We start from the raw sequence: 21,560 nt of genomic DNA, 5'->3' as shown, positions 1-21,560 counted from the left end.
GCAGTGATAAAAACATGGCCTAAGGGCAGCAAAGACACACCAGTGGTCACAAGAGCAAAATGGACATCCCGAGATGAACTGATAGTCCCGTATGATACCTTGTACAAAGGAAATAAGAGTCGTCATTCTTAAGGAGATAAGTGGAGAGATGCAAAAGTGCATCCATGCAAGCCAACAAGGAATTGAATCAAGTGTTAGGAAGGCAAGAGAAATGTTCTGCTGACCAAATATGAGCAACTAAATTAAAGACCACATTCATGCTGGTACCAAATACCAAGCTAAACAAGTTAGAGAGCCGTTGATGACACATGACATCCCAGACAATCCAGGGATGAAGCTGGGAATAGACCTCTTCACTATACAGTCATAGAGGTTTACAGCATGGAAACAGGCCCTTCGGCCCAACTTGTCCATGCCGCCTTTTTTTTTAAAACTCCGAAGCTAATCCCAATTGCCCGCATTTGGCCCATATCCCTCTATACCCATTGTACCCATGTAACTATCTAAATGCTTTTTAAAAGATAAAATTGTACCTGCCTCTACTACTACCTCTGCCAGCTTGTTCCAGACACTCACCATGCTCTGTGTAAAAGAATTGCCAGTCTGGACACTTTTGTATCTCTCCCCTCTCACCTTAAACCTTTGCCCTCTAGTTTTAGACTCCCCTACCTTTGGGAAAAAATATTGACTATCTACCTTGTCTATGCCCCTCATTATTTTATAGACCTCTATAAGGTCACCCCTCAGCCTCCTACGCTCCAGAGAAAAAAGTCCCAGCCTCTCCTTATAACTCAATCCATCAAGTCCCGGGAGCATCCTAGTAAATCTTTTCTGCACTCTTTCTAGTTTAATAATATCCTTTCTATAATAGGGTGACCAGAATTGCACACAGTGTTCCAAGTGTGGCCTTACCAATGTCTTGTACAATTTCAACAAGACGTGCCAACTCCTGTATTCAATGTTCTGACCGATGAAACCAAGCATGCCGAATGTCTTCTTCACCACTCTGTCCACCTGTGACTCCACTTTCAAGGAGCTATGAACATGTACCCCTAGATCTCTTTGTTCTGTAACACTCCCCAATGCCCTACCATTAACTGAGTAAGTCCTGCCCTGGTTCAATCTACCAAAATGCATCACCTCACATTTGTCCAAATTAAATTCCATCTGCCATTCGTCAGCCCACTGGCCCAATTGATCAAGATCCCGTTGCAATTGGAGATAACTTTCTTCATTGTCCACTATGCCACCAATCTTGGTGTCATCTGCAAACTTACTAACCATGCCCCCTATATTCTCATCCAAATCATTAATATAAATGACAAATAACAGTGGGCCCAGCACTGATCCCTGAGGCACACCACTGGTCACAGGCCTCCAGTTTGAAAAACAACTCTCTACAACCACCTCTCTACAACTTCTGTCAAGAAGCCAATTTTGTATCCATTTAGATACCTCACCCTGGATCCCATGAAATTCAACTTTATGCAACAACCTACCATCCGGTACCTTGTCAAAGGCTGCGGTACCTTGTCAAAGGTACCTAGTCATAGAGGTTTACAGCATGGAAACAGGTCCTTCGGTCCAACTTGTCCATGCCACCCTTTTTTTTAACCCCTAAGCTAGTCCCAATTGCCTGCATTTGGCCCATATCTCTCTATACCAATCTTACCCATGTAAATGTCTAAACGCTTTTTAAAATACAAAATTGTACCTGCCGCTCTTACTACCTCTGGCAGCTTGTTCCAGACACTTACTACCCTCTGTGTGAAACAATTGCCCCTCTGGACCCTTTTGTATCTCTCCCCTCTCCCTTAAATCTATGCCCTCTCGTTTTAGATTCCCCTACCTTTGGGAAAAGATATTGCCCTATCTCACTGATCTATGCCCCTCATTATTTTATAGGCCTCTATAAGATCACCCTTAAGCCTCCTACACTCCAGACAAAAAAGTCTCAGTCTATCCAGCCTCTCCTTATAACTCAAACTGATTATCTTGCTGCTGTAGACAACCCTTCTGACCACTACAAGTTAGGCCAACAGACTTCAATGATGTCAGGATTAATAGTGGAACGCCTGAAAGCACATTTCAATCATTATATTATTCCAGACATTGCGATGAGTGGCAATGGCCCTCAGTTCATAAGAACATAAGAACATAAGAAATAGGAGCAGGAGTAGGCCATCTAGCCCCTCGAGCCTGCCCCGCCATTCAATAAGATCATGGCTGATCTGACGTGGATCAGTACCACTTACCCGCCTGATCCCCATAACCCTTAATTCCCTTACCGATCAGGAATCCATCCATCCGCGCTTTAAACATATTCAGCGAGGTAGCCTCCACCACCTCAGTGGGCAGAGAATTCCAGAGATTCACCACCCTCTGGGAGAAGAAGTTTCTCCTCAACTCTGTCTTAAACCGACCCCCCTTTATTTTGAGGCTGTGTCCTCTAGTTTTAACTTCCTTACTAAGTGGAAAGAATCTCTCCGCCTCCACCCTATCCAGCCCCCGCATTATCTTATAAGTCTCCATAAGATCCCCCCTCATCCTTCTAAACTCCAACGAGTACAAACCCAATCTCCTCAGCCTCTCCTCATAATCCAAACCCCTCATCTCCGGTATCAACCTGGTGAACCTTCTCTGCACTCCCTCCAATGCCAATATATCCTTCCTCATATAAGGGGACCAATACTGCACACAGTATTCCAGCTGCGGCCTCACCAATGCCCTGTACAGGTGCATCAAGACATCCCTGCTTTTATATTCTATCCCCTTCGCAATATAGGCCAACATCCCATTTGCCTTCTTGATCACCTGTTGTACCTGCAGACTGGGCTTTTGCGTCTCATGCACAAGGACCCCCAGGTCCCTTTGCACGGTAGCATGTTTTAATTTGTTTCCATTGAGATAGTAATCCCATTTGTTATTATTTCCTCCAAAGTGTATAACCTCGCATTTCTCAACGTTATACTCCATTTGCCATATCCTCGCCCACTCACTCAGCCTGTCCAAATCTCTCTGCAGATCTTCTCCGTCCTCCACACGATTCACTTTTCCACTTATCTTTGTGTCGTCTGCAAACTTCGTTACCCTACACTCCGTCCCCTCCTCCAGATCATCTATATAAATGGTAAATAGTTGCGGCCCGAGTACCGATCCCTGCGGCACGCCACTAGTTACCTTCCTCCAACCGGAAAAACACCCATTTATTCCGACTCTTTGCTTCCTGTCGGATAGCCAGTCCCCAATCCACTTTAACACACTACCCCCAACTCCGTGTGCCCTAATCTTCTTCAGTAGCCTTTTATGGGGCACCTTATCAAACGCCTTTTGGAAATCCAAAAACACCGCATCCACCGGTTCTCCTCCATCAACCGCCCTAGTCACATCTTCATAAAAATCCAACATGTTCGTCAAGCACGACTTTCCCCTCATGAATCCATGCTGCGTCTGATTGATCGAACCATTTCTATCCAGATGCCCTGCTATCTCCTCTTTAATAATGGATTCCAGCATTTTCCCTACTACAGACGTTAAGCTGACCGGCCTATAGTTACCCGCCTTTTGTCTCCTTCCTTTTTTAAACAGCGGCGTAACATTAGCCGTTTTCCAATCAACCGGCACTACCCCAGAATGCAACGAGTTTTGATAAATAATCACTAACGCATCCACTATTACCTCTGACATTTCTTTCAATACCCTGGGATGCATTCCATCCGGACCCGGGGACTTATCCACCTTCAGTCCCATTAGTCTACCCAGCACTGCCTCTCTGGTAACATTAATTGTATTAAGTATTTCTCCTGCTGCCAACCCTCTATCGTTAATATTTGGCAAACTATTTGTGTCCTCCACCGTGAAGACCGACACAAAAAACTTATTTAAAGACTCAGCCATATCCTCATTTCCCACTATTAACTCCCCCCTCTCGTCCTCCAAGGGTCCAACATTCACTCTAGCCACTCTATTCCTTTTTATATATTTATAAAAACTTTTACTATCATTTTTTATATTAATTGCTAGCCTAGCTTCATAGTCTATCCTTCCTTTCTTTATCGCTTTCTTAGTCTCTCTTTGTTGTTTCTTAAATTTTTCCCAATCACTTGTTTCTCCACTATTTTTGGCCACTCTGTACGCAGCTGTTTTTATTTTAATACTCTCCTTTATTTCCTTCGTTATCCACGGCTGGTTCTCCCTTTTCTTACAATCCTTGTTTTTTGCTGGAATATATTTTTGCTGAGAACTGAAAAGGATCTCCTTAAAAATCCTCCACTGTTCCTCAGCTATCCTACCTGCCAGCCTGCTCTCCCAGTCTACCTTAGCCAATTCATCCCTCGTCCTATCATATTTCCCTCTGTTCAAACAGAGGACACTGGTTTGAGACCAAACTTTCTCCTCTTCCATCTGAATCAGAAATTCGACCATATTGTGGTCACTAGACCCAAGAGGGTCCTTCACAATAAGATCCTTAATTCTACCTACCTCGTTACACAATACCAGATCCAAAATAGCTCGTTCCCTCGTCGGTTCCGTAACATGCTGTTCAAGGAAACTATCCCGACAGCATTCTAAGAACTCTTCCTCCATTCCACCCTTACCGACTTGAGTCTGCCAGTCAATGTGCATGTTGAAGTCCCCCATGATTATTGCCGTTCCGTTTTTACACGCATCCCTTAGCTGCTTGTTTATAGCCCTCCCTACCTCAACATTATTATTTGGGGGCCTATATACCACACCTACTAGTGTCTTTCTCCCTCTACTATTCCTCATCTCTACCCATAATGATTCCACGTTTTGTTCCTCAGAGCCTATGTCATCCCTCAGTACTACCCTGATATTATCTCTTATTAATAGCGCGACCCCACCACCTTTTCCTTCCTGTCTATTCTTCCTAAACGCCTGATACCCCTGGATATTCATCTCCCAGTCCTGGTCACCTTTCAGCCACGTTTCTGTAATGGCCACTAGATCGTACCCACTCGTGCTGATTTGCACCATCAACTCATTTACCTTGTTCCGAATGCTTCGTGCATTCAGGCAAAGTGTCCTTATTCCAGCTTTTATCTGGACCCGCTTTGATGAGTCGCGAACACCCTCTCCCTCTACTCCCTTATCTAAATTACCGCCTTCATTCACTTGCACCCTCTCCTCTACCATTAATTTTGTAATTCCCCTTACCCCTGCATCCTCCACCCCATCAATTAGTTCCTTGATCCTAGTCAACTCTTCTAGCTCCCCTCCCCCCAACCTATCTAGTTTAAATTCTCCCCAGTAACCTTAGCCAACCTACCGGCCAGGATATTGGTCCCCGTGTGATTCAAGTTCCACCCGTTTTTTGTATACAGATCACCCCTGCCCCTAAAGAGGTCCCAATGGTCCAGGAACCTGAATCCCTGCCCCCTGCACCAGTCCCTCAGCCACACATTCATCTTCCACCTCACTCCATTCCTGCCCTCACCTTCCCGTGGCACAGGCAGTAATCCTGAGATTACTACCTTTGCTTTCCTCTTTCTCAGCTGTCTCCCTAATTCCCTGTACTCCCTTTTCATGACCCCTTCTCCCTTCCTACCCTGATATTATCTCTTATTAATAGCGCGACCCCACCACCTTTTCCTTTTCATGAATGAAGAATTTAGCCGCTTCACAATGGATGGGAAATTCAACAGAACACACCACCTCCACACTCTCCACAATCAAATGGAAAAGCTGAGGCAGCAGTGAAAATCGCCAAAGGAATCATCTCGAAATCGAGCAAATCTCACATAGATATGTACAAGGCAAGACTCGAGTGGAGAAAAACATCAACTGAAGGCATGGCAAATAGTCCTGTCCAAAGATTAATGTCAGGTCGTACAAAAACTGAACTTCCAATAGTAAAACAGCTACTGAACCCATAAGTATTAACATGCATGAGTGAAAAAAAATCAAGGTAAAAGGGTAGCAAGTCAAATTCCATTTTGACAAGACTGCCAAACCAGTGTCAGAGCTGAGCATTGGAGAACCAGTCAGCGTATAAACTTTAAATGCTTTCAAAAGGAATCAGCCCACGTGGTGAATTGGGGCATGTATGGAGAAGTTGTCACCTCGATCACAAGCACTGGAAATGATGACCACATATACTGACCTAACTGCAGGCATATATGAACAGTTAGCGAAGCCGTTCCTTCATAGCAGTTGGCTGCTCAGGGAGAAGGAATCTCACCAGCTGTACAGAATGTAAAACTATCTTCAATCCCAGAGGACCACAGGTCCCCAACAATAACAATGGAACAACAGCAGTTATCACGGCAACAAGTGTGGAGTGAACAACACTCTCTGGACAAGGAACATCACCCAGACAAACAGCCAATGGCGACATGCACATATTCCATTAAGAGATCTAAATGTTTTAAAGGCTAGGGGGGAATTCCCCTGTCCTGCCTGCCACGGGAATCGTAGCGGGGGGGGGGGGGGGGGGGGGGGGGGGGGGCGGACCATACAAACGTCCATTGATCTCGGGCTGGATTTTCCAGTTTTGGGGTGAGCACTGCCGGAAACTCCCACCCTATATATGCAAAGCAGGTTCAGAGACTGACTAGTAGAACAAACAATAGCTAATGCATGTGAATAGTGGGTGGTGAATGCTGGGTAAATTGGGTAACTCACATGATTGTGCATGCAAATTTGTCTTTTGTTCGTTAGGTAAAAGGGGATGTCCATGTGTTTTGTTTGTTATGAAAAGGGGGACGTTTGTTTTTTTGAAGTGCAACATATGGAGCAGTACAGTGGCACAGTGGTTAGCACTGCTGCCTCACAGCAACAGGGACTCAGGTTCAATTCCGTCCTCAGGTTACTGTCTGTCTGGAGTCTGCACATTCTCCCCGTATCTGTGTGGGTTTCCTCCAGGTGCTTTGATTTCCTCCCACAGTCCAAAATTCAAAGATGTGCGACTTAGGTTGATTGGCCATGGCAAATTGCCCTGTAGTGTCAGGGGGCTAGCAGGGTAAGGACGTGGAGTTACAGCAATAGAGCCTTGGTGGGATAGTTGTTGGTGCAGGCTCGATGGGCCAAATGGCCTCCTTTTGCATGATTACTACATGTCCGATCTGCTGTCGTCATGTGACCTCTACCATGAGGGAATCTCTCTGTAAGTTGCCATTTTACATCAGTCCAATAAAGACCTCACACTAGGAAAGACACTAAGGAGCACGACTTTGGACTTGGAACAGCACTTGCAAAGGCATTACAGTAGCAGAAGTTCTTAAAAATGACCTTAGCTGAAAGTTGGAGCATCTGGTCCTTTATTCATTGCTAGGGCTGTACTCCACTTGCAGCTGAATGCTGCTTCTTTCGGGAGTGACAAGAAAATTCATCCAATGGAGCTGCATGGCAGTTGGGTATCACATCAGGCAGTAGGCCTGTGATTATACGATAGCACCACTTCAGACAGCACAAAGGATGCTCATGCGAGCACTTTTCTCAACATGGGGCCCCATGCAGGCCACAAAAGAAGCAGCTGCAGTCACGGTGCACCCCAACAGAAGGGTGTTTAGTTTCTCTAACGCTGCGTCTAGCAGCAACACAGAGCAAGATTTCACACCCAAACTCAGAGGGAGGTTATAGCCTAGTGGTATTATCGCTAGACTATTAATGCAGAAACCCAGCTAATGTTCTGGGGACCCAGGTTCGAATCCCACCATGGCCGATGGTTGACACTAAATTCAATTAAAAAAGTCTGGAATTAAGAATCTACTGATGACCATGAAAAGATGGTCGAATGTTGGAAAAACCCAGCTGGTTCACGAATGTCCTTTGGGGAAGAAAATCTGCTGTCCTTACATGGTCTGGCCTACATGTGACCCCAGAGCCACGGCAATGTGGTTGACTCTCAACTGCCCTCGGGAAACTAGGAATGGGCAATAAACGCTGGCCAGCCAGCGACACCCATGTCCCACGAATGAATTTTAAAAAAGATTTTCGTTCAAAAAAATGGGAAGGAAATCTTGCCAGCAAAAGCATGGTCCAATCTGTTGAACTCGTTCAGCTTTGCTCAGATCCATACTTAACCAAACATTAGAAGTAAAATGTGGGGACAAATTAAGTGCAGCAGCCACAAAAACGATAGCCAGTTGTATATATTTTGTACATTAGAGTACGCTGGATAACTGAACAGAACTAAAAGTCTAACTTCCTTTTAAAAATTAATCTCTTAGTGCTTCGCAAACTAATTTAATCACAACATTCCTTTTTGAAAAACAACTATTTTTGGAACAGATGATTCCAGTTCATAAAAGGTGATATACAGGCCAGATAACATTGAGAATATGTGGAGTTTTTTTCCCCCAGCTGTCAGCTCACATAAATAAGATAACGACATGTAAGCTGTCAACTGCAAAGAATAAATAATTCTCCACTCACTCATCACATTGAAAGTCTACTGCTGTACCAGAGATAGTTAATGATGTCAGGCAACAATACTGCATTCCTGACACAAACTGTGTTTGAAATTAAGTCCTCCTTTTCACACTGCAAGGTGCCAGAATGACTAATAGCAGTACAGTTAAGTCTATAATCAGGAATGTCATTATAACCTTCAATACATAGTATAGCTTCTTCAGTAGTCCAGTTCACTATTTTTAAAGAATAGGCGGCTACTCACAGAACTAAAGCGAATGTAAAAAAAATCTACGGCCGGAATCCTGCCTGCCACTGGAATTCTAGCGGGGGGGGGGGGGGGGGTGTGGATTATGTAAAGGTCCAGTGAAGTTGGGCAGGAACCTCTGGTTTTCAGGCGAGCGCGGCTGGGTAATCCCGCCCATCATGTTTGGCTGGTGCAGTGTTTTGAAAACTATTTCCTCACTTGGACCTGGACATCAATCCACCTTAGGCCACTGAGATTAGTATCACCTCTCTCAACTGGCAATAAATTGAGCCTTTGTCCAGAGCGTACAATACAAATGGATCTGGAGGGGAGCCTTGAGTCCAGCAACTCTGTACCCCAGAGGCTTTCAAATCTAGCTTGGAACCAGCATTGGATTGTAGGCCCCCACCACAACTTCACCTCTCTATAGGGCCATGCCTCTTGGTGTACAATTGAAATCCAATTGAGTTTCTGACCCTATCTTCATCACAAAGCCTACCTGCTTCCACCACTGCAATCTTGTCCTTTCTTTCATCCTGCCTTAGCTCAGCTGCTACTCAAATCCTCATTCATACATTTACCTCCTGACTTGACTACTCCAATCCTCTCATTATCCTCCACCTTCTGTGAAGTTTCAACTCAATCAAAGCTCTGTCTTCCATGACTGACCAACTCTAGTTTGCCCTTGCACCCTGTATTCAGTGACCTCCATTGGCTCCTGGACCCTCAGATTTAAAATCATCATCCATGCCTTCAAAGTGCTTCATGACATTAGGTTTCTTCCACCATTTCATTATCTCGTCCTCCTTCCACAACCAAACTCCGTTCCTGTGACTCTAGTTTCAAGTACACTCTTCTCTCCTTTATCTCACAACTGATGGCTATGTTTTCAGCTGCCCATGTATCCCATGCTCCAGGATTGCCTCCCTGAATCCCTGCACATCTTCACCTGTCCCTCCTTCTTTAATATCTACTTTCAAACATTCATACAAGCTATTAGTCACTCCTTATATCTCCTTCTCCTGGCCACTGCCCTTTATTTTCCTTACACCTCGGCATGTTGCTGCTTAGATAAGATAAAAATATCAAACATAGTGCAGTATGGGTGTCTTTCTGAGTTGTAGTTCATGGCAAGGACTTTACCTATTGTGATAAATGTGACAACACACTGGATTCATTTTAATAAGAGTTCAGATATGATTTTGGTTCAAAAGATGAAAAATAAATCACTTTTTTAAAGATCTGAATATTCAAAGGGTTTCTTTTCTGTAACTGAGTGGTTTATCTTTTGAGGTCTGACGTAGGATCATCCACAATTGAAATGTTGGCCCTATTCTCTCTTCACAGATGCTGTCAGACCTGCTGAGGTTTTCTTGCATTTTCTGTTTTTGTTTCAGATTCCAGCATCTGTAGTAATTTGCTTTTATCTTTTGTGAGTATTTGTTTCTGCCCAGCTGGCAGCTGTACTTTTAGTATGTGTTCATCGATCTCTCCATAAATTCGAAATAAATATTTTAGTTGCTGCGGCCTGCACAATTTCTCCTGAGCTTTAACATGCACAACAACAGGCTCATGTTTATGCAGCTCCTTTAACATAGTAAAACATCCTCAGGCGTTCATAGGAGGGTTAACAAACATAATCTGGCAGGGAGCCGTGCAAGGCAATATTAAGACAGGTGTCCAAAAGGCTGGTCAAAGAGCTACAAAACATCTTACAGCAAGAGAGAGAGAGATAGATACGTGGAAAGGCTTACTGAGGGAATTGTAGAGGTAATAACCAAGGCTGCTAAAGACACAGATGCCAATGGTAGAGTGATGAAAATCAGATATGTGCAAGAGGCCCAAATTACTCAGCACAGAGATCTCAGAGGATTCTAAGTCTGAAGGAGGTTACAGGCATAGTGAGGGCCGGGTGAGGCTGTGTACGAATTTAAAAATAAGGACGAGCATTTTAAAACTGAGGCTTTACTCAACTGCGAGCCTATAGAAGTCAACAAGCAGAGGGGTGGCGGGCACTAGGCTTGGGGCACAATAGGATACAGGCTGCAGGGGTTTATGCAGGATGCAAGGTCAGGCAGCAGAAGCGAATCTAAGGGTATTGCATGTTTCATCCAATAAAAGATGACTGCAAGGGGTATAATCATTCATTTTGAGGGAAAATACATTTGCAACTACAGAATACTGAAGAGTACGGAATTCGGGTGGAGGACTCCACTTCAGGGGAATTGTCATACAATCACTGGGAGAACACATTCGCACAAGACCTCCAGACTTGCTGTCCGCCGTGACCTGAATTTTACACCACTCACCCCTCCACCACCACCCGGGAATGGGGAGGGCGGGGGTGGGGGCAGGCAGCATAAAATCAGATGGGCTGACTGGGGTGCCATATCTGTCGTTTATCTGCCTCCGCTGAGGTTTTACCAGGAAGCTGACGGTTTGCCTGATCTTAGACCAGTTGAGGCCCTTAACTAACCATTCCTCCTCCTGCCCCTCCCACTAGTATTTTGCCAGCAGCAGTGGGCCTTGACCTTGGAGGGTCCCCTGCAGCAGAAAAGGCTGTCCCACCCACTTAAACCTTCCTCCTGGCCCTGAGGAGGAGAGCACAGGACTATGGCATTGAGATAGAGGATCAGCCCTAATCATATTGGATGGCAGAGCGGGCTAGAGAGGCCTGATGGCTGACATCTGCTCCTATGTCCTATGTTTCTGTGATTGCACTCCATCCCCATCTGTTCCCTCCTCCCCAGGGCCTACCTCACTGTGCCCGGGTGGGGTTGCTCCAGTTTGAACATAGAACATAGAGCAGCACAGCACAGAACAGGCCCTTCGGCCCACGATGTTGTGCCGAGCTTTGTCTGAAACCCAGATCAAGCTATTTCCTCCCTATCATCCCGAAGTACTCCATGTGCCTATCCAATAGCTTCTTAAATGTTCCTAAAGCTTCTGACTCCACTATCCCTGCAGGCAGTCCATTCCACACTCCAACCACTCTCTGAGTAAAAAACCTACCTCGGACATCCTTCCTATATCTCCCACCATGAACCCTATAGTTATGCCGCCTAGTTACCCCTCCATTCACCCGAGGAAATAGTCTTTGAATGTTCACTCTATCTATCCCCCTCATCATCTTATAAACCTCTATCAAGTCTCCTCTCAACCTCCTCCGCTCCAAAGAGAAAAGCCCAAGTTCCCTCAACCTTTCCTCATAAGATCTACCCTCCAAACCAGGCAGCATCCTGGTAAATCTCCTTTGCACTCTTTCCAGTGTCTCCACACCCTTCTTGTAGTGAGGTGACCAGAACTGCACACAATATTCCAAATGTAGTCTCACCAAGGTCCTGTACAGCTGCAGCATAACCCCACGGCTCTTAAACTCAAACCCCCTGTTAATGAACGCCAACACACTATTGGCCTTCTTCACAGCTCTATCCACTTGAGTGGTAACCTTCAGAGATCTGTGGATATGAACCCCAAGATCTCTCTGTTCCTCCACATTCTTCAGAACCCTACCTTTGACCCTGTAATCCACATTTAAATTTGTCCTACCAAAATGAATCACCTCACATTTATCAGGGTTAAACTCCATTTGCCATTTTTCAGCCCAGCCCTGCATCCTATCTATCTCTCTTTGCAGCCTACAACAGCCCTCCACCTCTATGACTCTTGGTCGGAGAGACATACTGAGACCCAGCAGTGGGCACCGCTCCTGGGTGGCCATCAGCTCTTGAAGGTGGGACGCCCTCCCACGTGGGGTGGAAGCCCTCAGGCAGCGATTTGCCTCACAACTGTAAGATCCTGAGCCAACGGAGGTGGGCTCACCCCTGATTTCTCGGCCAGTGAGTGAGACAACTGCCTCTGAGTAAAATCCATCCACATGTGCCCAACCATCATTGCCAGGGAACACCTGAATTGGCAGTGCCCATTTCTGAAACTAGGCGTCAAAACGAAGAAAAAAGTCCCATTCCCAGCACTGGCACCCTTCACCTTGATGAGTACAGAAATCATCGCAAAAAATGAGAACACTGATATTGTTAAAAACTGACCTGCCATCAAAAGTAATGATATGGGGATCAGTGAAAGAATAACAATTCCCCGTTGGGATGTCTTGAACAATCACCTGTATGAAGAAAAATAAATGAGAGAAATTATTCAACAGGATATATATTAAGTCATTATTAATATTTCCGACGCATCTGAATTTACTGATGATACACATAACAGTACTGCCAACAACATCATATTACAACATCAAAGGAATCTGCAAATACATTTTGATCTAAGGTTTTAAGTTTATTTATTGGTGTCACAAGTAGGCTTACAATAGTACTGCAATGAAGTTACTGTGAAAATCCCCTAGTTGCCTGTTTGGGTACACTGAAGGAGAATTTTGCTTGGCCAGTGCACCTAACTAGCACGTCTTTTGGGCTGTGGGAAGAAACCGGAGCACCCAGAGGAAATCCACGCAGACACAGGGAGAACGTGCAGACTTCGCAGAGACAGTGACCCAAGCCGGGAATTGAACCCGGGTCCCTGGCGCTGTGAGGCAGCGGTGCTAACCACTATGCCATCTAATGTAAGTTAGTGGCTTTCTCATAACTTCAGTTCCTTCACCAGAAATGCAGTTTCAAATATTTTGATTGAAAGCATTCTGCTTCAAAGCATATCCTATCTTAAATTTTCACAAAGCTCACGCAATTGAGTACACAGATTCTACTTTTATTGGCATATTGTTCCACACAGATAAATACTGCGCAGCTGCTCAGGAAAGCAGTCACCAGGTAGCACTTAGGTAGAATACTTCAGTTGTTTCTTCACATTCTAAACAGCCAGCACAAAGCAGGATTCTCCATCTAACACAGCTGAAGATGAGGGTGCAAGATGTTCTGGCTTAAAATGTTTCACGCACCAGTTAAGCAGAGCTGGCGCTGTTAAACGTAACAGCAGCTGGTAACATTCAACAAAACGTATTCCCGCTCAGCAGCACTTTAAATATTTAGAGCTTTCATTTTAAACAGGAGCTTTATCCACTCTGAGGCATTAAACACTGCCTGTTTAGAATTACAGCACTCACTCAGGTGGCACCGCTTGATCTCAATAGGCAGATCTGTCAAACACACAGCCTGGTTTACTGCCCAATTTAAAGTTGGCAATGATGATATACAATTCATCAAGCATCATTATGTTTGCAATATTGTAATGTAAGCTTTTCTACATTGCTTCGCAAATTTTGCTTTGCAAACGTTTCTACAGAGTTGATATAAAGTACAATTTTTTTTTCCATACATCTACAATCCTGGTGCCATTGGAGGATGAAAGCCAAGACTAGAGGTGATCTAACCCCTGCTTGTGGGCACTTGGCGGACAATGGCCAGGTGACTTGTTTATTCCCCTGCTTATAGCTGGAGGGGCTCCTCTTTAAAAATGCAGGTCAGGGACTGAGGGCACGAGCTGGCCCTGTCCACCATTGTAACTGGTGGCCCGAGTGAGAAGCTGGGCTGGACCTAACAGGTGGGCCTACTGCTCACCTACTCCTCCGTCCTCCCAAAAGATCAATTAGAAATCAACCAACAAAGAAAAAGTCCGAAGGTCCTCCCTGCAGCAGGAACATGCAATGGACGGTAACTGTAATGACTTTAATAAGGCAATTGAGGTTGTTTGTTAGAATATGAAGTCCCTGATTAAGGGCCAAATTGGTGGGCCAATCAGGGAGCCTCTTGCTTTGTACTTAACCAAGAGTGCCAGTTCCTCTGGGACTCCTCGTGGAGGCTGCTAACTGAGAGCACTTTGTATGCTGTTGTCAGACTTGTAAATAAAAGGATTTTGGTGAAGGGGCTTCTGCCTGCGAGGACTTATTACAGTAACTACAAGGGGTGGAATTATCCTTTTTTTGGCTCATGCAAGAAAAGCAGCTCATCGGCCACACAGTCAGCTTTGCTCGCCATATTGTTTAGAAAGGGTGCCCTAGTCTCTGGTAAAAAAGAAAAGAGGAACCCCCATACATGCACACAGGCAACCTGCAGCACTGCCCCCTTGGACTGCCTCCATTGCCAGGGTCAGTGCCAGGGTAGTGTCAGGGGATACCGCCAGGATACTGCCCAGGCATGCCCCACCCGGGGGCTGTACTGATTATGTGCCCCTGGCGGGTTCCCTTCGCCTGGTTACCATTTTTAAAAACCTGTTGTAAATCTCTTCGACATGAGGGAGATCCCAATGAGAAGATACAGCGGGGGAAGCCCACTAAAAAGATGGAAATGTATTTAATTGAGGTGCCTAATCTTTCTGGCTGGGAATGATGTGGAGATGCTGGCGTTGGACTGGGGTGGGCACAGTAAGAAGTCTCACAACACCAGGTTAAAGTCCAAACAGGTTTATTTGGAATCACGAGCTTTTGGAGCAGGTGACTCACCTGATGAGCGCTCCAAAAGCTCGTGATTCCAAATAAACCTGTTGGACTCTAATCTGGTGTTATGAGACTTCTTCCTGGGTGGGAACCTCATTATGTCAATGGCAGGGGTTGAGGACAATCGCATCCTGCAATTTTGCCAGCAAGATTCTCGGTGTTGGCCTCCTGTGGGATTTTCCACTCATGGTAAACACCTGCCAGGCCGTGTTCTGAAATCTCGCTGGCGGAAATCCTGTTTTTGGCCTCCTTCAAGATTTAGCAGCCATTACGGTTTACGTGGCCATGAATTCACAGCCTGCATTGATCAATAAGTGCTTAGGTTTCTGGATTGGGACTCAAAAACGCAACCATATGACTCAGGAACAAGACTGCTGCCTCTGAGCCAATGCTGATTAAAGCTCCCTACACTGTCACATCAACAATTCCAAAGGCATCCAAAGGAATCCAAACTAAAATTAATGTATGTCAAAGTACAACACAGAAACAAGGAGAACCAACACTGGGAACTTGAGACAATGATTTAAAGTAGAAAATCCTTATACAATAGCAGCGGCTGAAATGTGGTCGCATCTGTGTCAGAATTGGCAATTAAATATTTTGAGGCATTGAATTTTCATCATGGGCATGAGTGAAGAAAGGCAGTGGGAACAGCAGCATTAATTAATTAAACAATACTGTAACACCAGGGCATAAATATTTATAAACAGAAAATTGACCCAAACTTAATCCCTTTTGATCGAGTTAAAGAATAGCAAAGGGGTTGGTCACATTACTAGAAATAGATATAGACTGCCAAACAGTGGAAAAGACACTGAGCAAGAAACTTACATCCAAATTACAAAAGAGCTCAGGGATTGAATTACTATTATACAGTTTGCAATAAGGAAACTGATTGGATTGAGAAAGGACAGTGGACATGTCACGGTTCGGACATGGAAGGAAACATTGCCCTAACTCTTGAGAATGAAACAGAGTTGGTCAGCCATGCAAGAAGCAGCACTTGGGAAAATTGACCACAACATAATTAACATCAACGAAACAGGAAAGGAATAAGATAATAACAGGACCGTTTCAAGATTAAATGGAATGTAAAATCAGCCAATATCACCATGGATTAGCTGTATGAATTATTTAAACAAGAAACAGGAGAGAAGTCAATGGTAATTGTGCTTAATGAGGAAGGGGGTCTATCAAAGGGTGGCATTCCTGCGATGAATAGGACAATTAAATCAATCTGAGACTGATAAAAGCATATTGGGATAGAAATCTCTTTGCATAGTGTGGGTTCTATGCACACGTTGAATCCCCAGGACAGGCTGCATGGCATTCTTTATAGATATTGAAGAATGCCGCATGGTCCAACCCAAGCAGGGGCCCACAATGCTGCCTGCCTCCTTGGCGCAACATGATTTTTCCATGTGGTGTTTACAGTGCAGGATGAAAACTGGGAAAAATATAAAAAACATACAGGGTATATTACAAGAGGGGAGTTAAAGTACTTAAGTGTAAGTTTAATTATTAGAGTCACAGGTAGGATTACATTAACATTGCAATGGAGTTACTGTGAAAATCCCCTAATCGCCACATTCAGGCACCTGTTCGGGTACACTGAAGGAGAATTGAGCATGGCCAATGCACCTAAACAGCACGTCTTTCAGACTGTGGGAGGAAACAGGAGCACCCAGAGGAAATCCACGCAGACACGGGGAGAACGTGCAGACTCCACACAGACAGTGACCCAAGCTAGGAATCAAACCCGGGTCCCTGGCGCTGTGAGGCAGCAGTACTAACAACTTTACCACCGTGCAACCCCTTGGAGCGTGGACAAAATCAGAGGATCAGATTAAGCAGCTCATGTGGAGAAAAACATCAGCATTAACCTAATACGAAAACAGAAAATGCTGGAATCTCTCAGCAGGTCTGACAGCACCTGTGGAGAGAGAAGAGAGTTCCGGGTCTGGATGACTTTTCATCAGAGCTGAAGCATTAACCTAATGCTCTATTTCTGTGTGTAACATTCTCTGATTCTGTGCTACGGTAAGACCAAAGGGCCAAGGTTTAATACATCTCTGGAATTGCAAGTTATCTGAATTGCCAGTAAATTAAGCTTTTCAGTTCTTTTAGTGGGAAATACAGCAGCACTTGCACTTGTTCCAATTTAGCATATGATATACAACTTCATGTGTTAATTTCCGATGACAATGTTCATGACTTCTGAGACTGAAATAGAGAATGATCTGTTCAAGCTACTAAAAAGGGTTTTCTTTGAGACTGACCTTTACATCCTTCGGAGAGTAACCCCGCCACAGGAGATTGTTGGACTTAATAGGCTCAATCTTAATACTGCTGACACGATTTCCATCTCGGGCAAAATCTGTCACAGCCATCAGAGAGAGAGAGCTTCTTGCGCAGCTGCCAGTCATACAAGGTGTCTGTACTAAATCCACATGGCATGAGGAGAGGGCTACATTCAGGGTTGCGGATCCCAGATTGTCTGAAAACAGAACAACAAATGGAATTTTTGAAAGACGCCGAACGGACGCGAGCTTGATTTCACAGACAGAGAACGTAGGTGTTCAAGATGTGACAAATATTTAATCCAAGGAATTTCAACATTTGAAGCAGGAAGTGGCAAAGCTCATTCCGCAATTTTCTTTCTTATTTTTCCAAGATTTTCTCTTCCAAAACACCTGACATTCTAATTTAGTGAAGAAAGGGAGCTCTCTCTGGCGTAAATTTGTTTGTGGTAACTGCTCCTTCTCGTCATATACACACAGATGGTGGCTGAACATAACAACATATAAACAGCCAATAACAATAAGAGCTGATGTTCAGCGCTGATAAAAGAAAACAGGGAATTACTAATGCAGTAACTGTCCCTGAAGTCCAATACATTTTAAATTTCATAGATGCTGTGATGACAATGGGCGGTATTTTCCGTTACTGCCAAGGGCGGGAACCATGCCAGGTTGGGGTACACAGCTTGGCACAATGTCAAAAGTCAGTTTCTTGCCAGTGGGAAATGAGTTTGGAATGTTGTTTATCGGACTTCGATGGCAGGTTAAAGGTGGGTTAGGTTTCCCTCTGATTTCTGTCAGGAACTATACTGGCTCTCATTTGTACCTCACGAATGCTCATTAAAAGGTGAACTGGCCATTATTATGTTGCCCCTCCAAGTTAGGCATTCCACCAGCAGAAGGGTCTGTTTCCTGACCGTGCATACGCGGTGTGCACCTGGACACCTTCAGTTCAACAATGACTTTGAGATACGTAGACGCTTCTTTCGCCTACCCTTAAGAGTGAGGCTTCATGATTTCAGATGCTTGTATCACAAGCTTTTCCAAAGTTGGGCACGAGAGGCTATATCAACAGGGAGGGGGAAGGCGGAGGGAGAACGAGCGGGAGGTGGTGGAACAGAGTGGAGTAGTGAAAGACTGTCCTGGGGAAAGAGTTTTAAGAGACGATGGGCATGGTGTCTGGGGGCATAGTGAACAGACTATCCAGAGGCTCTGGGCATGGTGTCAGGGCATTTTGAACAGACTGTTCTGGGATTTTGTAGGTTATGTTAGATGGGACAGGTCTTGGTCCCGGTCTTGGGCGGCAGAATGCCCCTCTGGGCAGTGACGGAAGTATGCAGCATGTTGTGCAAGACATGGTCAGTCACCTAAGGGATTGGTTCCTGGGGTTTAGAGGCATGGCTCCATGAGGCAGATGGCACAATCACAGTCAGGGGAGTCATCTGCAGTCTGTATCCTGGTTATTGAAAAGCCATGGTGGAGTATCCGATGGTCTCACGGGGGGACAGTGCCGGAAATTCAGGGTGCAAGTGGCCTCCAGAAGGATGGCAGTTGGGTTGACAAAGGGCATGGAGACATCAACATTAAAGGGTTTGCGGGGGAGGACAGGATTATCAAATGGATAATGATGGGGTCAAAGGTACTAGGGGAGGCTGGATAATGACAGGAAGAATGGGAATAAGACAGTAGCGACTATGGAGAAGGATGGGAAGAATAAGTTGTTGGGTGATGGGTGGAGGTAGGAAGTTGGCCGCACTCACAAATGTAATCAGCACTATGTTTGCCTTCAAAGATCAATGATGATGTGGCAAGGGTCGTGCACTGCTATTTTGGACCAATTGAAGGGGCATCTTATAAATGTCTTGCTGAAACCATGGACAACATGGTTCAGTTGAGTGCTGGACTCACGGCTCTCCTGCAGAATGAATGGCCTTGGCTCCTTTTCTAATGGTAAGCACTCATGCAGCAATCCCTTGTTTAATAGTCTTAACTCGCACCTGATCCTTACAATGTGTTATGACCAGCCCGAGGTGAGGTTCCCTAAAAGTTGCTAATCCAGGAAAGACCTTTTGATTTGTTCCTGTCCGGCTGGGAAATCCCCAAAATCGTGCAGGTGGGGAGGGGTTCAATTTCTTTATTCAACCCACCCTCTGCTGGTCGCCACAAAGGTTTAATCTTACAAGGTTCCCTTTCCCTTCTATCCTTTCTAGACCCAATAGTTATGGTTAAAAAGGAGAAATTTAGCCAGGCTTTTTTGAGTTAAGATACACTAAGTTTATTAACTACTATGAAGTTAAGGAGAAATGGTAAAACACATGTATTTACATTCATATGGATTTGAAGTAAGAATTGAGTCCAACAGCAAATGTAAATGATAAGTAAGACAGAACAGTCCTTGTGAGCAGTAGATGATGCTGTATTGCGGCCAATACAGGTTGATTCCAGTAGTTGATTTTTCAGTTCAGGCACTCTGTAGTTCAGTCGAGAGATTTCACTTCTTTTTCCAGCTGCGACCCTTCTACTGGCTGATTGACATTCACAGTTAGAGAGAGAGAGAGTTTTAGATAATCCTGCAAATGCTGGCTATTTTATAGGGGCTCTGCCTCAGTTACTGCATCACCTTCAGACACACACAAAGACACATGCAGGCACACGCACACGCACACACACACACACACCCTGACAGAAAGACAGACAGACACTGGGCAACTCTCTCAGTTAGCTTTTAACCCCTATCTTTGTGTATTTGAACTAGAGTCCACTAGTTGATCCAAGTAATTGTTCCCAGGGCCTTTGGATGAGATAGTCATTACGTTCCTTTGTCTTTACCAGAGGTGGTAATCAGCTTTTGGATTAATTTAGAATGACCTTGTCTACAGCCACAGAGAGGAGTACCACTTCCTGAGAGAACCCCCTGGAGCCATTCCTGTTAGTGGCTGGGATCTGTGTCCATTTGTGAAATATAAAAATTAGGTCTTTTTTAAAGTCCAATATTTCTGTATATAATTCCAGGGATTGTTCCCCATCATCATAACAAGAGGCATTTCAGAATGGATGCAGTTTCCAATAATCGATGGCCATGTCTGCTACGCAGAGGCAGCTTGGGCCCTACAAACCTCCTTCTTCCTAGAGTGCTGGGCATGGCACTCAAGTCACCATACTTGCAGTTGGGACAGAAGTGCAAAGACTGCTTATCCATAATTATTATACAGGCCATTGGAGGACAACCAACGCAAGACTGGCTGTGCTGCCCAGGCCTTGGGACTTTTGCACATAATGAACAAACTCATTGTGAATGTGCATTCATATCTGAGGGGAAAGATCAGTCACCTATCTGTCCACCAGGGTGATAGCATCCTGTAAGGGATGGCCTTGGTGTATATGATGTGCAGATCAAGGGAAAGCCAAGGGCTGGAGAATGCATAACTGCCTTGTAAATGGAGGCAGACCATCCATCAGAACTACCATTGATTGCTCAATTGTATCAGCTCACAGGAACAAGGAAGAGTGGAGAATGTAGGCTGCAGACAACACCGCCTTCTTGATAGTTTTGACGCAAATGAGGAGAGCCCATCACCGATCGGCACAGCTCAGGACAGACTGGCACTCTCAGGGTCAGGAGCCAGTGGGATCCCAGTAAGATCCAGATGTTGACAAGGAGGGACCAAATCCACAAAGACGTTTGGCGCAACCAGCAGTCTACAGAGGACTGTAGATGGAGATGAATAAAAGGGAGTGCCACAGACGCCTTCACTTGTCTCGGAATGTGGTAGCTCATGCTTGCCACATTCTCAGTGAGGATCCCTTACCTCACGGACCAGGAGGGCATCCATACTGGTTTCTCTTAAGGTCACCACTGCACTCAATGTTTTGCCAGCGGATTCTTCCAGCGTTCTACGGAATTCTACGGAATTCTCCAGAATTTCACAATCGATGACACATAAATGCACGAGGGAGGTGATGGACACCCTTTTCAATAAAGCTCATCATTGCGTGCAGTTCCGCATGGATGATGGAAGCCAGGATGCCAGAGCTGTGGGATGCACTGCGATCAGAGGCTTACTGTAAGTGTAGGGCGCTATCGACTGCACACATGTGGCCCTGAGAACTCCCTGGCAACAGCCTGTGAGATTTATTAATCAAAAGAGATTTACCTCTCTAAACACCCAGATAATCTGTGACCACAGGAAGCAGATCATGCATGTTCATGCTAGGTGCCCAGTGAGCTCCCACCACC

General features: G+C 45.0%; 1 protein-coding gene across 1 annotated transcript in view; it reads right to left on the bottom strand.

The window, feature by feature from the left end:
• The window catches only part of LOC144503550 (von Willebrand factor D and EGF domain-containing protein), a 269,846-nt gene that overhangs the window by 151,418 nt on the left and 96,868 nt on the right, over window positions 1–21,560 (bottom strand). Inside the window, exons 8-9 of the mRNA XM_078228019.1 lie at window positions 17,303–17,520; window positions 12,667–12,740 (exon numbers count right to left, since the gene is read on the bottom strand). Of these exons, the coding sequence (XP_078084145.1) occupies window positions 12,667–12,740; window positions 17,303–17,520 (292 nt within the window). The remainder of the gene's footprint in view (window positions 1–12,666; window positions 12,741–17,302; window positions 17,521–21,560) is intronic.

This window comes from Mustelus asterias, chromosome 14, assembly GCF_964213995.1.
Source record: "Mustelus asterias chromosome 14, sMusAst1.hap1.1, whole genome shotgun sequence".
Classification (NCBI taxonomy): Eukaryota; Metazoa; Chordata; class Chondrichthyes; order Carcharhiniformes; family Triakidae; genus Mustelus; species Mustelus asterias.
The sequence above is the reverse complement of the archived record's forward strand: the minus strand, read 5'-3'. Positions and strand labels throughout refer to the sequence as shown.